Source organism: Myxine glutinosa, chromosome 2 (assembly GCF_964187855.1).
Source record: "Myxine glutinosa chromosome 2, kmMyxGlut1.1, whole genome shotgun sequence".
In the NCBI taxonomy this organism is placed as follows: domain Eukaryota; kingdom Metazoa; phylum Chordata; class Myxini; order Myxiniformes; family Myxinidae; genus Myxine; species Myxine glutinosa.
This window is the reverse complement of record NC_136262.1, coordinates 70,201,120-70,222,626: the sequence shown is the minus strand read 5'-3', so window position 1 is coordinate 70,222,626 and position 21,507 is coordinate 70,201,120. Positions and strand designations below refer to the sequence as shown.

Here is a 21,507-nt window from a genome sequence, read left to right as displayed (position 1 = left end):
CACGCATACACTCCGTGACGCAATCAAATTGTGCCCAACATGTTATTCATGGTTATTGGAAATATAGCTGGACACATAGCCTGTAGCTATTGATGTGGAGGATGAGGATTTTGACCCTTCTGTACAAAAGACAATAACAGACACCTCAGCACACACAAAAAAAAAAATCACGATACAGTATTAAAAATTTCCACTTGTAGTTCTGCCTTGCACTAACAGAATAGCTCAGGGGAGTGCATTTGCCTTAGAACTGTCTAGTTGAGTTCGATTTCCGACACGACTGTAAACTGTCATCCTCATGCTTCACAGATGTTTGTGTCAATGCGTGTGTCGTCCTTCAAAAGGATGTCAAACTAGTTATCCCATCTGTTAGCATTCGCTGGTGGACGTTAAAGATCCGGTCATACCTAACAAAAAGAGTAGGCCATTACGTGCCAGTACCCTGGCCAAATTTAAAATTCGTGCCATGATCTTTCCACGATTGTCAGGCCTGGTCAGCAATTTTCTGAAATTTGCCAATCCCACATCCTCTGTGGCCCTTCATCCTCAAGGATTATGGGGCACTTGGAGATGAAGAACAAGAGTTGCCAACCCTGAGTAATGAGACATAGTGAAAGGTGATGATGATGACAATTGTAGTTTTGGCTTAGTAGATAATAAAGCATTCCTAGGTCGATAATTAATTTGGTGCAGAAACAAACAAGAAGGAAATTGTTTACATTGCGATTCATGTATGCAGTAATTATTTTTTTAGAATCAGGTATTTAAGAGTAACGGATCCAGTCTAAACTGATGATGATGATGATGATGATCCACAACCCAAATCTTTCTAACCATTTATGTGGTGATGTGAACTATTTCACTCTTCTTAAATGGTAATGTATTCAAGTGCTTTGTCTCCACAATGAATGCAACAGAATCCATTGACACGTGGAAAGAGAATACGAAGTATTCCTGAATTTATGGGACGCATTTAATGCTCTATATACTACTATGGGATTATTTTCTTTCTTAGAATTTTTGTAGCCTGAGTATTTCATAAAATGAATGGTTTAATAACTTCTGTCATTTTGGCTGTTGTTGTACTGTGCAGAGTCACGGGTTCCAGAACAGCCGAGCTCCTTGCATGTGCGCCCACTTACCAACAGCATTGTAGTAAGCTGGACACCACCGGCCGAGCCGGATCTGCTGGTCCGGGGCTACCTCATTGGTTACGGGGTGGGGAGTCCATATACTGAGACGGTGCAAGTCGACGGTCGCCAGCGATACTATACCATTGATAAATTAGGTGAGCTACTCTGGTACATCCCTGTATTACACCGTCGGAAAACTTTTGTAGAAATATTGATAATACTTAATAATAGTAAAAATAACTTCAGCGAAATTGATGGTGCGCCATCGCAAATCTCCATGCCGCCCATTTGAAATAAAGTTTAAATATGGCAAAATGTTCCACCAGGAATGACCCAATTTCAAATTTTGAGTTAAAATATTTTTTCTGGTTTTGATCCCTGGGGCATGAACCCAGGGTTCAAATCCAAGAATTGTTACATATTTCATGCTCCTTCCAATGTTGATTGCATATACAAAGTTTCATTTAAAAATGTTTCAAAATGCTTCCATAATTGCATTATTTGGTATTTGACCTTTTGGCCCTGCCCCAGGGTCAATGCCAATATGTACTGCTCTTGCACCTTTGTGCCATGTGGTGACCATAACTACCAAGTTTGGTGAATTTCTGCCCAACCGCTTAGGAGGAGATAGCATGACGGACAGACAGATTGGCACATTGAAGTCAAACAAACAAACAGACGCTTCTCAAATTATTTATACGAGCAGAGTACCCACCCTACAGGTGATCTTGTACCAAGCATGCAACATGTTCTTCTGACACATACCTTTATTTGGGTGGTGTATAGGCAAGCTGCCTCAATCACTCCCCCCCCCCAAAAACAAAAAAACCCCTGGTTACGTGCAAGAAGCAAAAACATGCCTACTGCTTATAATTCAAAACACCTCACTGCACTGGAAAACGTTGAGACAGGAATACTGTACTGTAAATTGGTTACTCGCAATGTCCTCTACCAGGTGGAGGTGGCGCTACACGATATGCATTTACATAGAGAATTTGTGTCCCTCCCCCCAAAGACCACTGGCAAAGATTTAAAAAATACCCCTATGCACTGAACTTACCTGTCGGCCGGCGGCAGCACTGCCTGACCCACATCCCAATATGTATATTTTATTGGCCTTTGGTAGCCTCAATATGGACGTCAAGGCCAACATGTGGTATATTAAAACCTTGTCGAGATTCTGCAATACCTACACCCAAAATTTGGGGTATCTAGGTGCTATGGTTCGGCCGTGAAAGAATAACATACAAACAAGCATACAAACACACAAACATTGGAAAATATATTTATCGATAGATATTGTGATTATGACTCATATTCACGTTGATTTGCAAGTGCTGATTGACTAATGTAATGTAACTTGATGCAATTCAAAACGATGACCTCAGAACCACAAGGGCGGAGGTAATGAATATTCGGGTGCATCACTTTTGTTTGCAAAGATGAGAACAAAACTGTTTTCTTTTTTTTGTGTTTTTTTGTTTGTGGTTTGCAAAAAATAATTGTTTGCAAAAAAAGAAGAACTTGAGAACAGTACAATGCTCTCACACTTACATTCATTCAAATGTTCTGTGCCATCACACTAGTTTTCAAGAAATCGGTGAAACGCGGTGAGATTTTGACACGTCATAATGGAAAAGCAATGTGTGCCAGGCCTGGCTGAGTCAGCTACGAGCCCTATGCAAAAACGACAAACCCAATCGTCTGAGCAGCGTTTCTTGCACTCAAGAAGTACAGAATCAAACCACTTCTGGCCTACCTATATTAGTTCCATTAATGTGTCACTCATCTTGCCCTTCCTGTAATAACAGCACATGCTTCTTCCTAAACCTTAGTTAACTGTGAAAAAGAATTACATGATGAGCAATGATGGTGAACCCATGAGGCTTATTTAAAGTAAATGATGGAGGTGTTAAATATCATCTTCGTATACTCAATCAGAATTTCGCAGGACTTATCTCGGTTTACATTACTGTGACACCTTCTCCGAATTTCTCTTATTCAATGCTTATCTTCCATTAAACCTTCCTAACAAAGGCCTATTCCAATTCAGTGATTCATCTTCCTTCGGCTTCGACTGTGTCGCCCACAGTATTTGGCTCCATATCCATCGCTGCAGTCACGGTGCACTTGTCAGTACCTTCTGGGTGTGCCTAATGGAATACATCCATATATCATCTTTCCTTTCCAACTTCAGCGACCCAATTATACAGCGCTCTGAATAGCAATAAATCCCCTTAGCTGCAGTCCTCACAGTTCTTAGGTTCTAACACCATAATGAACCTCGATTTTTCTTTATTTTTTTTTCTGCATGTACACAGAAGTGTAGTTTCTTCTAAATAGAAGATACACCATTCTTTTTGCAAAAACAATTAAGGGAATAAATGAATGTTCTTTATAAGATTCCTGGATCTTATGCGGCCTTCCTGAAAACCTTCCTGAAAGGTAGGGCAAAGCTGTATTGACTGACCATACTTTTCATTAAATCGAGTTGGTGGATTCCTTGAGTCCATGCCTCGTTTCATATTTTCTAACCAGTGCTCTAGTGTGATGCACAAGGTGAAATAGAACTGTTTTTGGATGGATGCTGAAGGGTTTCAACCCCAGAACATTCTTCAGCCCTCAGAGGGATGTCGATCTGAATTAATGATTCCATCTCATCGCTGCTAATGAGTCGGACAGGATGGTGCAGAGGTAGTGCTTTGAGCTGTCTAGTTTCTGGGCTTGAATCTCAACTTGGCTGTGAACTGGCAGACTGGTGCTTCACAGGTAGGGCACTGCATCACAGAGTGCACAGACCGTCGGATGAACATTCACCTGGGAACCCGTCTGCTATAGCATTAGCTGATGGATGTTAAAGATCCTACGGTGTCTTGAGAAAGAAGAGTAGGTACGTTACCACTGCCGGCACCCTTAACATATTCCAATATTTTAAATATTCCATTGCCTAATATTTTTATGAGGGATATTTAAAAGAAATACGTATGTGAGCCTACTGAAAAATGTATGCTCAAGTCTTACAAGGTTGTTGAATTGTAGAGAGGCGATACCCAGAAGCAAGAGTGAGAGAATGCTACAAAATTACTTGCACCAAATGATGTTTTTTTGAAATTCATCCTTCCCCTCCCTTCTCCTTTATTCACTCTGACCTCCTCCCAACTATTTTCACCTTTTCTACCATTTCTCAAAAAAATTGATGCCCCCTCTTCCATCAATCATCCTCTCCCTAAGACTTCCCTCACATAACCAATATTTATTTGGGTCATTCATAAGATGTACATACACTTGCACCATATTAATGTTCATTCCGAGTTGTTCTGAATCACAGAAGAGTCAACCATCATCTGTCGACTTACATCGGGAATATGCCAGGTCAGGTGGAACAGACATTACCTACCCCCTTCTTAAAGGTCATTGGTGGGCAACTGGATTTTATTGTCCCCCGTCGCACCGCGGAGCGAAAGGGGGACTATGGTTTTTCCCTCCGTCCGTGTGTCCGTCCGTTCGTGTGTGCGTGCGTACGTGCGTGTATGCGTGCGTACGTGCGTGCGTAAGCGAAGGACCGCATTCGAATTTGGTGTGCGGGTGCAACCCACGTCAAAATCCAAGATGGCCGCCGCCATGTATGTCTGATGCCATGTATGTCTGAACCTTGTGAGCGGAATATCTTGAAAAATAAGCGAAGTACCAACTTCTAATCTTGTGTGTGGGTGTATCTACGCACAAGGAAGAAGGCTATTGAAAATTGGGTCGCCACGTCAAAATCCAAGATGGCCGCCGCCATGTATGTCTGAACCTTGTGAGCTGAATATCTTGAAAAATAAGCGAAGTACCAACTTCTAATCTTGTGTGTGGGTGTATCTACGCACAAGGAAGAACGCTATTGAAAATTGGGTCGACACGTCGAAATACAAGATGGCCGCCACCATATATATATATATGTCTGAACCTTGTGAGTGAAATATCTTGAAAAATAAGCGAAGTACCAACTTCTAATCGGGTGTGTGGGTGTATCTAGGCATAAGGAAGAACCCTATTGAAAATTGGGTCGCCACGTCAAAATCCAAGATGGCCACCGCCATGTATGTCTGAACGTTGTGAGCGGAATATCTTGAAAAATAAGCGAAGTACTAACGTCTAATGTGGTGTGTGGGTGTATCTAGGCATAAGGAAGAAGGCTATTGAAAATTGGGTCGCCACGTCAAAATCCAAGATGTCCGCCACCATATATATGTCTGAACCCTGTGAACAAAATATCTTGAAAAATAAGCGAAGTACCAACTTCTAATCTGGTGTGTCGGTGTATCTAGGCAAAAGGAAGAACCCTATTGAAAATTGGGTCGCCACGTCAAAATCCAAGATGGCCGCCACCATATATATGTCTGAACCTTGTGAGCGAAATATCTTGAAAAATAAAGGAACTACTAACTTCTAATCTGGTGTGTGGGTGTATCTACGCATAAGGAAGAACGCTATTGCAAATTGGGTCGCCACGTCAAAATCCAAGATGACCACCGCCATGTATGTCTGAACCTTGTGAGCGAAATATCTTGAAAAATAAGCGAAGTACCAACTTCTAATCTGGTGTGTGGGTGTATCTAGGCATAAGGAAGAACGCTATTGAAAATTGGGTCGCCACGTCAAAATCCAAGATGGCCGCCTCCATGTATGTCTGAACCTTGTGAGCGAAATAACATATCATAGCATGTTTTCTGCATCTTCCACTTTGTCAACTCACATCACTTCCCCGACGGGGGACCTAGGCGTAACGCTTGTTGACTTTTCTTATTGACTCCTAAACTGACCTCATTTTCCTCGAAGCTTGATTCCAAATCCTCAATACTGTTACTTTCAATCAGGTTTAAACCGAGAACCTCTGGGGTGCTCATCCAGTGCCTTCACCATGAGTCCCAAGCGTTAAATTCTCACCATAACATCTCTGACACCAAAAGGGAGTAGGTTATAATGAACTACATCTCACAGAGATGTGTGGTTAACATGAACAGTTTCTTTCTTTGAAGCAAATTTTATTTGAGCCAGCAGTTAAGCTATTGATGTTAAATTACTGGAAAGGTATCAATTTCCTCCCACATTCCCAGCGTTAATGCTCCCAATTGCTTTCACTTATGTGTGGGTATTAATAATCCCATGAAGGCAAAAAATAAAATATTTCATGCCAAAGCTCGCTATCACAAAAGGCAAGTTATTAGCTGGGATTGGTGCGTGTTTCCTTATCTTGTAAATATTCTTTATTACCCTCGCCAGTGGACAGGGTATTGCATTTGAGTCCGTTTGTTACTTCGCCATTAAAAAAAAATTTTTTTGCCAGTATGTTGCCGGTTTGTCCGGTTTATGTGTGTTTGTTTGTTTGTGTGTTTGTTTGTCTGTCCGCTCACTTATACTTGCCTACAGGACACAATTTTAAACCGATCTTCACGAAACTTTACCAAACGGTAAAGTTTGTGGTGCGACAAAATCCTATATTTTTGGGGGTCAAAAGGTCAACATAGGCCAAAGGTCAACCACTTTTTTCAAGTTTCTAAAATCCTCAATTTTCATCCGATTGACTTGAAATTTGAATAGGATTTACATATCGGCGAACTGAATTCAACCACCAACTATTTTTGAGATCAACATAGGCCAAAAGGCCAATAGGTCAACATAGGCCAAAGGTCAACGACTTTTTTCAAATTTCTAAAATCCTCAAATTTCATCCGATTGACTTGAAATTTGAATAGTATTTACATATCGGCTTACTGAGTTCAATTACCAACTATTTTTGAGATCAGCTTAGGCCAAAAGGTCAACGTAGGCCAAAGGTCAACCACTTTTTTTTTGAATTTCTAAAATCCTCAATTTTCATCCGATTGACTTGAAATTTGAAGAGGATTTGCATATCGGCTAACTGAATTCAACCACCAACTATTTTTGAGATCAGCATAGGCCAAAAGGTCAACATAGGCCAAAGGTCAACCAAATTTCTAAAATCCTCAATTTTCATCTGATTGACTTGAAATTTGAAAAGGATTTTCATATCACCTTACTGATAGCAACCACCAACAATTTTTGAGGTCAACATAGGCCAAAAGGTCAACATAGGCCGAATTTCTAAAATTGTCCATTTTCATCCGATTAACTTAAACTTTGAAGACGGTTTGCATATCAGGTCACTGAATTCAATGACTAATTATTTTTGAGGTCAAAAGGATGCTCCACTGAGTGCCATGCTACTTTGTTCTGTTTTGCCAAGTGTCATTCTGTGAGTGATTTTTCATTTGTGTGTTTGTCTGTCCACTCACTTATACTTGCCAACAGAACACAATTTTAAACCGATCTTCACAAAACTTTACCAAATGGTAGAGTTCGTGGTCCGACAATATCCTATATATTTTTGGGGGCAAAAGGTCAACACAGGCCAAAGGTCAACCACTTTTTTCAAATTTCTAAAATCCTCAATTTTCATCCAATTGACTTGAAATTTGAATAGGATTTACATATCGGCGAACTGAATTCAACCACAAACTATTTTTAAGATCAACATAGGCCAAAAGGTCAACGTAGGCCAAAGGGCAACCACTTTTGTTTGAATTTCTAAAATCCTCAATTTTCATCCGATTGACTTGAAATTTGAAGAGGATTTGCATATCGGCTCATTGAATTCAACCACCAACTATTTTTGAGATCAGCATCGGCCAAAAGGTCAACATAGGCCAAAGGTCTATCACTTTTTTCAAATTTATAAAATCCTCAATTTTCATCCGATTGACTTGAAATTTGAATAGGATTTACATATCGGCTTACTCAATTCAACCACCAACTATTTTTGAGATTAGCGTAGGCCATAAGGTCAACGTAGGCCAAAGATCAACCACTTTTTTCACATTTCTAAAATCCTCAATTTTAATCCGATTGACTTGAAATTTGAATAGGATTTACATATCGGCAAAATGAATTCAACCACCAACTATTTTTGAGATCAACGTAGGTTAAAAGGCCAACATAGGCCGAAGGTCAACCACTTTTTTGGAATGTCTAAAAGCCTCAATTTTCATCTGATTGACTTGAAATTTGAATTGGATTTTCATATCAGCTAACTGAATTCAACCACCAATTATTTGTGAGGTCAAAAGGATTCTCCATTAAGTGCCATTCTGCTTTTTTCTCTTTTGCCAAGTGTCGCTCTATGAGTGATTTTTCATTTGTGTGTTTGTTTGTGTGTTTGTCTGTCCGCTCACTTATACTTGCCTACAGGTCAGAAGTTTTTTTTACCGATCTTCACGAAACTTCACCAAATGGTAGAGTTCGTGGTCTAACAAAATCCTATATATTTTTGAGGCCAAAAGGTAAAAACGTCAACATAGACCAAAGGTCAACCACTGTTTTCAAATTTCTAAAATCCTCAATTTTCATCCGATAGACCACCTATTCGATAGATTAAAATTTGAAAAGGATTTTCTTATTGGCTAACTCTATTCAACCACCAACTATTGGTTCACGAGTTGGCTAACTGTATTCAACCACCAACTATTGGTTCACGAGTTATCAAGTGACCACTATATTCGTCATGTGTGTGTGTCTGTCTGTCTGTGTGTGTGTCTGTCTGTCCGCAGCTTAACTACCTGATGATATCATCCGGTCTTGATGAAACTTGGGTGGGAGGTTGATATCATGATCTAGTTGTGAGGTCAAAAGGATTCTCTATTGAGTGCCATTCTGCTTTTTTCTCTTTTGCCAAGTGTCGCTCTATGAGTGATTTTTCATTTGTGTGTTTGTTTGTGTGTTTGTCTGTCCGCTCACTTATACTTGCCTACAGGTCACAATTTTTTTACCGATCTTCACGAAACTTCACCAAATGGTAGAGTTCGTGGTCTAACAAAATCTTATATATTTTTGAGGCCAAAAGGTAAAAACGTCAACATAGACCAAAGGTCAACCACTGTTTTCAAATTTCTAAAATCCTGAATTTTCATCCGATTGACTTAAAATTTGAAAAGGATTTTCATATTGGCTAACTGTATTCAACCACCATCTATTGGTTCACGAGTTATCAAGTGACCACTATATTCGTCATGTGTGTGTGTCTGTCTGTCTGTGTGTGTGTCTGTGTGTCTGTCTGTCTGTCCGCAGCTTAACTACCTGATGATATCATCCGGTCTTGATGAAACTTGGGTGGGAGGTTGATATCATGATCTAGTTGTCCTTCCTCGAGTGGGCGTATTGCGCCCATTGTGGGCGGAGCCACGCCCGAAAAAGATGTCTTTTTAGGGGGTAATCGAGTTCAAGCTACATTTTCTCCGAGGGGTTTGGTGGAATCTGACAGGGGTTTCGATATTTGGTTCGGCCAATGTCATGTGTCGAGCCCCACGGAGCTCGATTTTTCATTTTTCATTATTTTTTTTCATTTTATTCTATTTTTTTCATTTCATTTTTCACCGAATTTTCGGTATTGTGTCGCTAAATAACCTCATAACTGATTATACATTATTTTCTATCTCATTTCAAGGTCAGTAACCTTCGTTTTGACATTTCCAGGCCTGGCCTGTCCGGGCCTGTTTCGGTTATAGTCCGTCCTTTGTCATTGAATACTGCTCACGTCGTCTCCTGATTTGTGTTTGAGATCAACATAAGTCACAAGACCAACATAAGCCAAAGGTCAACCACTTTTTTTTCAAATTTCTAAAATCCTCAATTTTCATCCGATTGACTTGAAATTTGAATTGGATTTTCATATCAGATAACTGAATTCAACCACCTTTTATTTGTGAGGTCAAAAGGAATGCTCTACTGAGTGCCATTCTGCTTTGTTCTCTTTTGCCAAGTGTCGCTCTATGAGTGATTTTTCATTTGTCTGTTTTGTCTGTCTGTCTGTCTGTCTGTCTGTTTGTCCACACAGAATAAACATGATTTTCTCTGCAACCTTTGGTCCGATTGACAGGAAATTTTCACCATAGGTGCATCTCCACCTGCAGAATTTTAAAATTATAATTATGACGTCATAGGTCACGTGGTTTGGCCGCAATCTTGTAAAAACCGAAAAAATTTGCACCTCTATATCTCTAAAAGCGCTGAATAGAAAAAATTGAGACTTGGCTCATTGTAAAGAACTCTCCATGGGGAATAAAATATGTTAATGATGATGTCATAGGTGCCTCCATTATGACGTCATAATTCGACAAGTACAAAACTTCATCCAATCAAGATGAAATTTCTTGAGCGCCATGTCGGCATAAACTGGTGGAGAAAAAAAAATGATGACGTCATTGGTCACGCGGTTCGGCCGCCATCTTGGAAAAACCGAAAAACGTTGCACCTCTATATCTCCGAAAGGGCTGAATAGAAAAAATTGAGACATGACTCATTGTAAAGAACTCTCCATGGGGAATAAAATATGTTAATGATGATGTCATAGGTGCCTCCAGTATGACGTCATAATTTGACAAGTATAAAACTTCATCCGATCAAGATTAAATTTCTTGAGCATAATGTAGGAATAAATTAGTTTAGAAAAAAAATGATGTCATCGGTCACATGGTTCGGCCGCCATATTTGTTTTAAAACAAAAGCCTTAAAAAAACACTGAAAATACATCCTGGCGAGGGTTTGCAATCTCTGATTGCTCTTTTTCTTGTTCTTACTGTGATCGCTAATGCTCAGAAGAGCTTGTATATGTACATCACTTGTAGGACAAGGACATTAGGAGACATTACTATTCCTATACATATATTACAACAGTAGATGATGACAACAGTGGATGCCCATACTCTTGGCATATAACATCGGGGTGTTCTTGACATGTCGTGAGCTGAGAACCAATCCTGGACAGGTCACCAATCCTGTATTGCAGAATCTGGGAATTTCCATTGCGCAGCCATGGGAATCGAAAGCAAACCTGCAATGAAAGCAATGCAACAATGCTTTACCCACACCACTGCCACGCCGCTCATAGGAGAGGATGGACAAATAAATATAGTGGCTGTGCAGTGCCGTATATGAGATTTCAACCCTAGTTCCAGCACCATGAGCTCTGTGCTTATGATGGTAATGCCAAATGTGCTAACCTGGTTTGGAGAACAATGCTTATTCTCATCCATTGCTCTTGGTGCTGGTAGAGGAAACAATGACAAACTTTTTCATTCCCACCAATATTTATCAGAATTGTAAAAATCTGTGTTTCTGGGGGGTTTTTTCTGAACAGATCGTCAGTAGTGTGACAATTTTTATGCCTTTGACAATGAAAACTTGAGCGAAATTTATGGCGTGCCATTGCAAATCCCCACGCTTCCTACAAAAAGCAGTTGAAAGATGACAAAGTTTCACCAGAAATGACCCAATATCAAATATTGAGTTTTTTAAATTCCCATTTTGACCACTGTGACCCCAAATCTCCACACCCTGGGGCATGACTTGGAGTTCGAATCCCAAAAAATTGTTAGGTTTTTTTGTTTTTGTTGTTGTATACGAGATTGAGGCTCGTGTAAGAGCTAACATTAATCACAAAAAAAAAATGACACATGAAACATAAGATAAAGGGAGCGGGAGACAAGATGGGGAGAGGGAGGGAAGCACACAAGTACAACATTTGAGAGCAGGGACATAGGGAGATCTATGGGAGGGAAAGGGCTTGTGGGGAGGAGGCACGAGAAGGGGGGGGGGGGGGGGGTGGGAGAGGTAAAAAAACAAACAAAAAAAACACATGGACACTGCTCGTACTTCCAGGAAAGAAATCGGAATTTCAAAAAAGTGGATCTGGGGTGAATTAACGGGGGTAGAAAAGATAAAGGTTTTGGATGGGGGAAGATAAGAGATGATGGTGAACAGCTGTTTTAAAGACCTGGAGGGAGGAGTGGGATTGAATAGAGTGAGGGAGTTTGTTCCAGAGGCGGGAGAAAAGAGGAATGAAAGAGTGAACGTGAGCAGAGAGTCTTGATTTTGGCAGTTTAACCATAAGAGGGTTGCTGGCAGATCTTGTGCGACCTGTTGGAATATTTTGCGGACAGAGCCCAGAGAGAGCTGAGGGAGCAAGGCTGGAGAGGAGTCGGTAGAAGACAGAAAGACCACCAACCTGCCTGCAGTGAGTGAGTGAAAGGCCCTCAGAGTTAGCTTCATCGTGGGAGATTCCAATGATTCTGAAAGCTTTGGATTCAACAGCGTGAAGACGAGCTAGGTGTGAGGCATGAGCACCGGCCCAGAGGGGGGAACAGTATTCCATTGAGCTGGTAATGAAAGCCTTATATCTGGTGAGGAGCTCAGGTGTGCCAAGGAAGGACTTCGCAAGACGGATGATGCCCAGCATTTCCATTTCATGCATTCCCCAATGTTGATTGCATAATCCAAAGTTTCATTTTAAAATGTGATTGGAAATGCATTTTTCAGGATTTGACTTTTTGACCCTACGTAAGGGGACGTGGCCAAAATTTTGCTGCTTTTGCACCTTTGTGCCATGTGTTGATTATAACTACCAAGTTTGGTGAATTTCTGTTAGACTGTTAGGAGTATATAGCGTGACAGATGGACGGACAGACAGACGGAGCGATTACAATATCCCTCCTTTTTTTTTTCAAAAAGCATGTGGATAATGAAAGTTCGGTTTTATTTTTCTCCCTCAAAAGTCAGTGTTGCATTTACCTGATTTCCTGCCAATTCGTTATTGCACGCCGAATATTCAAAGTTACTCTTTAATTTCGTGGCAAGCGACTCATAACAGCAAAGGTGCATTCAGTCCTTTAATTTACTTGCATTTGATTTATTCATTTTCACCGATCCTCTGCCATTAACAATGCACTGTCGATTTCCTTTCATGATATCTGACATCATTAGCAATAAATTGTTATCAACTTATTATAAACTTGTTTCGGGTTGGGTGACTAATTCATGGGTCGGTAGTTCAACCGATAATTCTGTTTGCTTTTCCCCATTTTAAGTCATTATTCATTTGTTGATGATTAAATACATAAGTCATTAATTCCTTTCTTCGTGTCCGGAATGTAATTGAGACAGAGCACACGCATTTGGAAACAATTAGGCATAACACCCTGGAGGTTATGTTAGGTATATTAATTGAATTAATTACCAAATGTTTCTTCGACTTTCATAATCTTAAGTTAATTTCCAGGCGGAAGCATCTGTAATTCTCTGATAATGCACCAGAATAACAGATCAGGCTGTTGTTCGCAGCACACTTCATTAAACCTCCATCACATCACTTAATTCCAAGAAAAAAATGGCTAAATTGCATTGTAATACTCTTTTAAAAGCAGGAAATATATATTTTTAGGACAGTTTCATGAGTCAAATTTCTTTCTTCCAATTTCGTAGCATCCATTGGAATTTATTCATTGTGGACTCGTCACAAGGAATGCTAAGCTGTTCCAACTAGGGGCACAGCTAAGAGCACAGGATCCATCTTACTATAATTCACCAAATGTCAGTCTGTCCGTTCGAAGGTACCGCAAAAACGGCTCAACCGGTCGCAACGATATTTTGGGTCGGTATTCCTGGGACCCCTGGGAGTAAAATCGGCTATATTGTTTTTCTAATTTTTCCAAGTTTTCCAATTTTCCAGTTTTTCCAAACACGATGGAATAATATTTACCGATGTGAACAGTGATGTGGCTTTTGTTGAAATTCTACAAATACTGTTCAGATTTTGATGACAATTATGAACCTGCAGCGAATCCGGAAGTGGACAGATGACAGCAATGCTCGGGTTTGATAATATCCAAATACAACCGTCATTCAATCGTAATGTTACATTGTTAAACGTTAAGCGCGTTAATCGTTTTGTTAAAGTATCAATTGATGATTGGAATTGAGTGAATACAATTACGATTTTGAATTCGTAATTGTATTCACCCAACCGTACGGAACTTCACGTCAGGATTTAAATATTTGTTTTTGTCACGAATGTTGTTAAAAGTTTATTTTTTATATTAATGGTATTTCATTTGTGATTGGAGTTATGCTGTTTGGAATGAAAAAAAGAGATATCGAGTTCAAGTGAATGACGAAATGCCGTGATGGTTTCGACTTTCTAAGCGTGAATTCGCGGATCGCCATATGCAGATTCGCCATTGACTGGGTATGGAACAAACGTACCCGTTTGTTTGTGAACGGGTACGTTTTTCATGGAAGTCTGGGATTTATATCCGGGCTTTGACTTGGCCATTCCAGAACCCTCCATGTCTGACGTGCGACTGAAGGTGCTACAGGAATGTGGAATTTATTGGTTTCATGCTTTAGCATTCGCCGTTTCTGCATTGTCTGTTTGCTTCTGGCCTCCCACCCGTGCGTAGCATGGGTAGCTCACTAGTATTGAGTAAAGCTTGAAGATCCGTAATTGCTTTATAAAAGCAGCTACTCTCCATGAGTGCTGTGTCCACCACTATATGACCAGCACAATGCTCCACCAACTAGCCGTCCACTTTGACCTCTCTCTCCCCACACTGTGCCTCTACCGGCCTTCTTGCACTTTCTCAGGACCCTCACGTTTGACAGCTTTGAGGATCATCTCCTTACAAACTTTGAGCCACACTAACGTGCCTCGAACTGGTGCCAGTAGATTCATCATGGGTCTCTGTTTCTCCAGCCCTTTCAGGCATCTAAAACCCTGGATTTAAACAGAACTCAGGCCGTATTGAGGAGTCGATGAAGGGATGGGCAGCCAGGCTGACCGGCCAGACGAGCTGCTATCTGCCTCCCCTCCTCCCCCCAACCCCCACCATAGGTTTCTATTGTGTCCCCCTCCCATTTTTCAGGATGCCCACTCACTGGTGTCCGAAAGGTGTGGACAACGTAATCACACTCGCTGTGCCGCATGACGTGCCGGCGCACGTGCGTATCCGACCTACGCACGGCACGCGCCGTCAACAGCAATCGCCCTCACCCCCATCTCTAAAGGGAAACTGATTTGATCACCTCCAGGTAAAGACAAAAACCTCTCCCTCCCTCAGGTCACTAGCATAAGGGGTAAGTCTTGGGAACGAGTTCGGCAATACGGACGGCCCTGTTTGGACAAGTCAAAAAGACAATGTCGGGAGTGTGCGGTAAGGGCGCGCGTCGCAACCCGCAACGGGTGCGTCCGGCTCGCCCGAGGGAACTCTTTCCCGACGTCCCGGGTCGGCCGTGGCGACGGCGTTACCCGCACGCACCTCTCATCGCCCGTCGAGACCTACCAAATCACACCACATCGAAACCCCCCATCGGGTGGTTCCGGTATTTGGGACCGCAGGGACGGAAAGTGCAGGTTCGGGGTGCCAATCACTCTCGCCAGCCGGCCCGCTCTGAAGGCTCGGATCGGGACACCGGGATTCATTCCGGTCGCCCGGTCGGCCCGGAGGTGGGGGTGCGGGGCTTGTCACGGAACGTCAAAACAAACGGCCTACCGGGGCCGCCCAAAAGACGGGCGTGAGGGGCGCGTCCACTAATGGAACGCCTCTCGCTTCCCAAATCGAGGGCCACGTGGTCAGGAGAACCTCGTCCCTTCTGGTTGCCTTGCCATCCCACCGTGAGCGCTGGTCAGGGTGTACTTCAAGCTAAGCTTAAGTGTTAAGTGTTAAGTTCCTCCTTGCCCTCACAAAGGAAAGGCTAGTGTCAAGCTCTCCCAAATTTCCAAACACTAGAAATCGGACGTCTCAAATTAATTAATTAATTTGTTAATACATCTCAGTCGCCCGCAACCTCTCCAGCGCGGGCGTCGAACCAGTTCATTTCCAGTGCGACCGGGCCGAGTATCGGCCCGGCCGTGGCCGAAGCCGTTGATTCCGCCGTAGCATGCTAACGCGTAGGCTCGCGCGTCCCTGGTCCGCCGGGGCTCCGCGGGTGTCCTACCGTGCCTGACGCCGTTACCCTCTCAACTTTCGGGAGTAGGCGCCGGTGCCCGGGGATGGATTTCGCTGTCTAAACATGGTAGCGCTAGGCCAGTGGGACCGCCGGGACCCACGTGCACTCACAAGTTGTTATGCGCGTGGGTGGCAGTATCAGACCGGGGCGCCCAAACGCTCCCCGGCTAAAGTTCATCCTGAAAGCGCCCACATTGTGCGGCCAAACTCCACCAATTGGCCGGTCACACTGTGCCTATCGGCCGGCCTCGAAGACCGAAATTGTGGCGGTTACCGGTCCTTCGGGTTCGGAACTATGTGTTTGGCATATTATGTTCATCTTTTATGGTGCGATTCCACTCTCAATAGGTCGAACAGGAAGACAGAAACATGAGGTTTCAACATTGAACATCATGGCAAGACTACTGTCATGTAAAGAAGCAATACTAAATCCTGGCCTGACAACACACTGATACTGCAGCAACATCGGTCCAAAGAATATTTACAGCTCTTCTAGCCAATAGACACAAAGCTATTTGCATTGTGAAAAGGATAACAATTTGCTAATAGTCTGCGATTATATTAAATTTTATTGTCATGCAGAAGTCATTTCATCAATAAAATATAATTAATAATTGTATATATATTGAATATGTAATTGAATATATAAAATTGAATTGAGGTTGAACCGCATTTAGAGGCCATTTTTCCCCGCAGAGCAGGGGTTGGCCTTTTTCAGGCACTGTGGTCCCCTTTTTGAAGCAATGTTTTACAGCCGGATGCCCTTCCTGCCGCCAACCCTCTTAGTCACCTCTTGTGACACACAGGGAATTACCAGTGAACTGGTACCCAATTTGGCGACCTTGGAAGGATGACAGCTTGAGTCAACCCCCCTGGTATTAATTCAGCAATCAAACGGAATTCGAACCTAGGATCCTATGATCCAAAGCCAGCACCCTAACTGCTAAGCCAACACCAGGCTTTTGAATTGAGGTTGGTAATCTTAAATTATTTTGGGTATCAAGATAGCTCATTTGCTAACGTGCTTGTTGTTCAGCTAACTCATCTCGGTTCGATCACCAATATGGTCTGACTTGTCAAAAGAAACTGCTGCTATGGCGTAGTACCACTGTCCTATCGATGGGACCATAAAGCAAGTTGATCCATCTATATTTAAGTTTTGGATATTATAAAACCCCAAAGTATTCTAAAAGAGTACGTATGCATTGTATGCTGATACTCTACCCAAATTCTCTAATTGGGTTAACTCTCGGAAGTGCTAGGGTGTGGACTTTACATGATGGTTTAAATTGCTTTCCTCTTGTGTAAACCTGCAATAAGTATTGCAACAGGCACTCAATGTCGTATCAACATTGAAGTTTGGTTGAAATTATGTCAAGACATTGAAGAACAATACAGTGTCTATTAAAGTTCTGTTTCTCGATGTTACAGTATATCAATGTAAATATGTGTAACATTGTAGAAAAAGTTTGGGTATACAAAATTTTGGTTAATGGAAGAGCAAAGTGACTCACAAACAGCAAGGAAACATACTGAAAGTGGAGTGGCAGGTGGATGAAACAAGGCAGGCAATGAATGAACAGGAAAAGTGTCGAGAGAGAGAAGAGGTGAGGAATCACAATAACCTGCAAAAGGATGGTTGTGTCATGGGGGTCGATGAGGGTAGGTAAGATCGTGGCTATGGATGGAGGATGACACCACCATCTTGAATCTCTGGTGTGAAGAGTGTGATTGAAAAGCCACAGGAAGGTCGTTTTCACAAAGAAAAAAATAGTGTGGAGATGGGCAGTAAATCGAGGCTTTAGTTCGTTTAGCCAAGAGGGTTGCTGGAAGAGCATGTGCAATGTGCATCCTAAAGATGTGGAGTTTTGGAGGACTGAAAGAGCAGCAGTAGTTAGACCTGAGGAAGGTTGATAAAATACAGAGAAGTCATCAACATGTTTGTGATTTGAGCAGCAGGCCTTGTGCTTTGGCCTCATCACAGGAGATGCTTCTTCTTCTTCTTCCAAATGAATGGCAGCATAGTGGACAATATGTGAACTGTATAACTCTCTGCAAAAATCATTGTGTTTTGCCACCTAAAAATCTGTTATCACTGTATTTACCACTTTTCTGGAGAGAGTACTCTAACGGAACACACTTCTGCAATCTTCGAATAAAATGAGCAGTTATGGATGCAGAAAGCCTGTAGGAAAGACAAAAAGTCCGAAGAAGCCAGCCATCCATGTGGACATATGGAGGAGCCGACCATGCCACCGACCGGTGCCACAGGTGATTGTGCAATGGCCGATAGCTATTGTGACATGCCGACCTCCACCATTGCTGCCTACTTAAAGACGGCTACTAGTAAGTTCTAGGCCATGATAAAGGTGGCAGTCGACTGTCTTCTCATAAATATCAAGTGTTGAAAGTGAACTTAGCAAAGATGTCAAATATGAGATTCGCCATGTCATGGATTGAAAGCAGAAAAAACTAGAACGCCACTCAGTAGAGCGCATACTCCCGCCATGGGTCAAGTTGGAATAGTACGATTTCACAAAACTTTGAGGGAGTAGTTCAGTGATAACACAAGACAAGACAACACAAGACAACACAAGACAGACACTGCACAGATATATATATATATATATATATATATATATATATATATATATATATATATACATTATATATATATATATATATATATTCACGTGAAAAAGTAAGTACACCCCATGTAAAGTTTTGACTTTTTCAACATATTTCAACATACACCTATTTGATCTTCATTTCAACAATATTGATAGATAAAGGTGATATAATATAACAAATATCATGAGATTTACATTTTGTAGTCCATTGTATAATTTAAATAAACAAAAATGCGAATTTTGCATGTGGAAAAAGTAAGTACACCCTTGGCTCTAATAGGTGGTATTGCCCCCTTTTGGCAGAAACAACCTCAAGTAGGCGTTTCTTATAACTGTCTACCAGTCTCTGACATCGACTGGGAGAAATTTTTGCCCACTCCTCCATGCAGAATTCTTTCAGCTGTGCGATGTTTGAGGGGTTTCTTGCATGCACAGCTCGTTTCAAATCCCCCCACAACATCTCGATGGGATTTAGATCCGGGCTTTGACTTGGCCATTCCAGAACCCTCCATTTCTTTCTTTTCAGCCATTCCTTGGTGGATTTACTGGTATGTTTAGGGTCATTGTCATGTTGCAAGGTCCACCCTCGGTTGAGCTTCAACTTTCCGATAGATGGCCTCACATTATCCTCAAGCACCCTCTGGTACAATGAAGAATTCATCGTGGATTCTATGATGGTGAGCTGCCCAGGCCCTGAAGCAGCAAAGCTGCCCCAAACCATAATATATCCACCACCATGCTTTACAGTTGGTATCAGGTTCTTGTGGTCAAATGCTGTCTTTGGTTTTCGCCAAACACGTCTTCTGGTACTGTGGCCAAATAGCTCCACCTTTGACTCATCTGTCCAGAGCACATTGTTCCAGAAATGCTGGTCTTTGCCGAGGTGTTCATTGGCAAACTTTAGTCTTGCCCTGATGTTCTTTCTGGACAGCAAAGGTTTCCTCCTGGCACACCTCCCATGTAGATCAAATTTGTGCAGCCTCTTTCTAATGGTAGACTCGTGCACTTTGACATCAACAGTGGCAAGAGCTACATGTAGGTCCCGTGATGACATTCTGGGGTTCTTAGAGACTTATTTCAGCATCTTGCGGTCTGCTCTCGGGCTGAACTTGCTGGGGTGGCCTGGCCTGAACAAGTTGGCAGTTGTTTGGAATCTTCTCCACTTGTAGATGATCTCCCGGACAGTCGTATGATTGATTTCAAATTGTTTGGAGATCTTTTTAAATCCCTTCCAAGACTCGTAGGCATCTATAACCTTTTTTCTGAAGGCCTCAGAGAGCTCTTTTGATATAGGCATGGTGACGCCGCACACTTCAACAACAAAGAGCAAACCAAACGAAATGTCTGAGGTTTAAATAAGACAGGTTCCTCCAAGATCCTCTCCAACGATGTTGTAATCATTTGCACCTGAGCTGGTGCACCTGATTCTAATTTTAGGTATTTGAAGTAGTGATAAATGTAGGGGTGTACTTACTTTTTCCACATGCGAAATTTGCATTTATGTTTATTTAAATTATACAATGGACTACAAAATGTAAATATTTCATGATATTTGTTATATTATATCACATTTATCTATCAATATTGTTGAAATGAAGATCAAATCGCTGTATGTTGAAATATGTTGAAAAAGTCAAAACTTTACATGGGGTGTACTTACTTTTTCACGTGACTGTATATATATAAAGAATATATAGAAGATTAAAAACACTTCACAGCCACAAAACACGAAATTAAAAACACCTCACAGCCACAAAACACGAAATTAAAAACACCTCACAGCCACAAAACACGAAATTAAAAACAGCTCACAGCCACAAAACACGAAATTAAATACACCTCAGCCACAAAACACGAAATTAAAAACACTTCACAGCCATGAAACATGAAATTAAAAACACCTCACAGCCACGAAACACGAAATTAAAAACATCTCACAGCCACAAAACACGAAATTAAAAACACCTCACAGCCACAAAACACGAAATTAAAAACACTTCACAGCCACGAAACACGAAATTAAAAACACTTCACAGCCACGAAACACGAAATTAAAAACACCTCACAGCCACGAAACACGAAATTAAAAACACCTCACAGCCACAAAACACGAAATTAAAAACACCTCACAGCCACGAAACATGAAATTAAAAACACATCACAGCCACGAAACACTAAATTAAAAACACCTCACAGTCACAAAACACGAAATTAAAAACACCTCACAGCCACAAAACACGAAATTAAAAACACTTCACAGCCACGAAACACGAAATAAAAAAACACTTCACAGCCACGAAACACGAAATTAAAAACACTTCACAGCCACGAAACACGAAATTAAAAACACTTCACAGCCACGAAACACGAAATTAAAAACACTTCACAGCCACGAAACACGAAATTAAAAACACTTCGCAGCCACGAAACACGAAATTAAAAACACTTCACAGCCACGAAACACGAAATTAAAAACACTTCACAGCCACGAAACACAAAATTAAAAACACTTCACAGCCACGAAACACGAAATTAAAAACACCTCACAGCCACGAAACACGAAATTAAAAACACCTCACAGCCACAAAACACGAAATTAAAAACACCTCACAGCCACAAACACGAAATTAAAAACACTTCACAGCCACGAAACACGAAATTAAAAACACTTCACAGCCACAAAACACGAAATTAAAAACACCTCACAGCCACAAACACGAAATTAAAAACACCTCACAGCCACAAAACACGAATTAAAAACACTTCACAGCCACGAAACACGAAATTAAAAACACTTCACAGCCACAAAACACGAAATTAAAAACACTTCACAGCCACAAAACACGAAATTTAAAAAACCTCACAGCCACGAAACACGAAATTAAAAACACCTCACAGCCACGAAAC

The 21,507-nt window shown here is 41.5% G+C and overlaps 1 protein-coding gene across 1 annotated transcript in view; it reads left to right on the top strand.

Moving 5' to 3' along the window:
* NEO1 (neogenin 1) overlaps positions 1-21,507 on the top strand; it is a 389,738-nt gene that overhangs the window by 207,077 nt on the left and 161,154 nt on the right. The window contains exon 15 of the mRNA XM_078773416.1: positions 1,094-1,288. Coding sequence (XP_078629542.1) covers positions 1,094-1,288 — 195 coding nt within the window. The remainder of the gene's footprint in view (positions 1-1,093; positions 1,289-21,507) is intronic.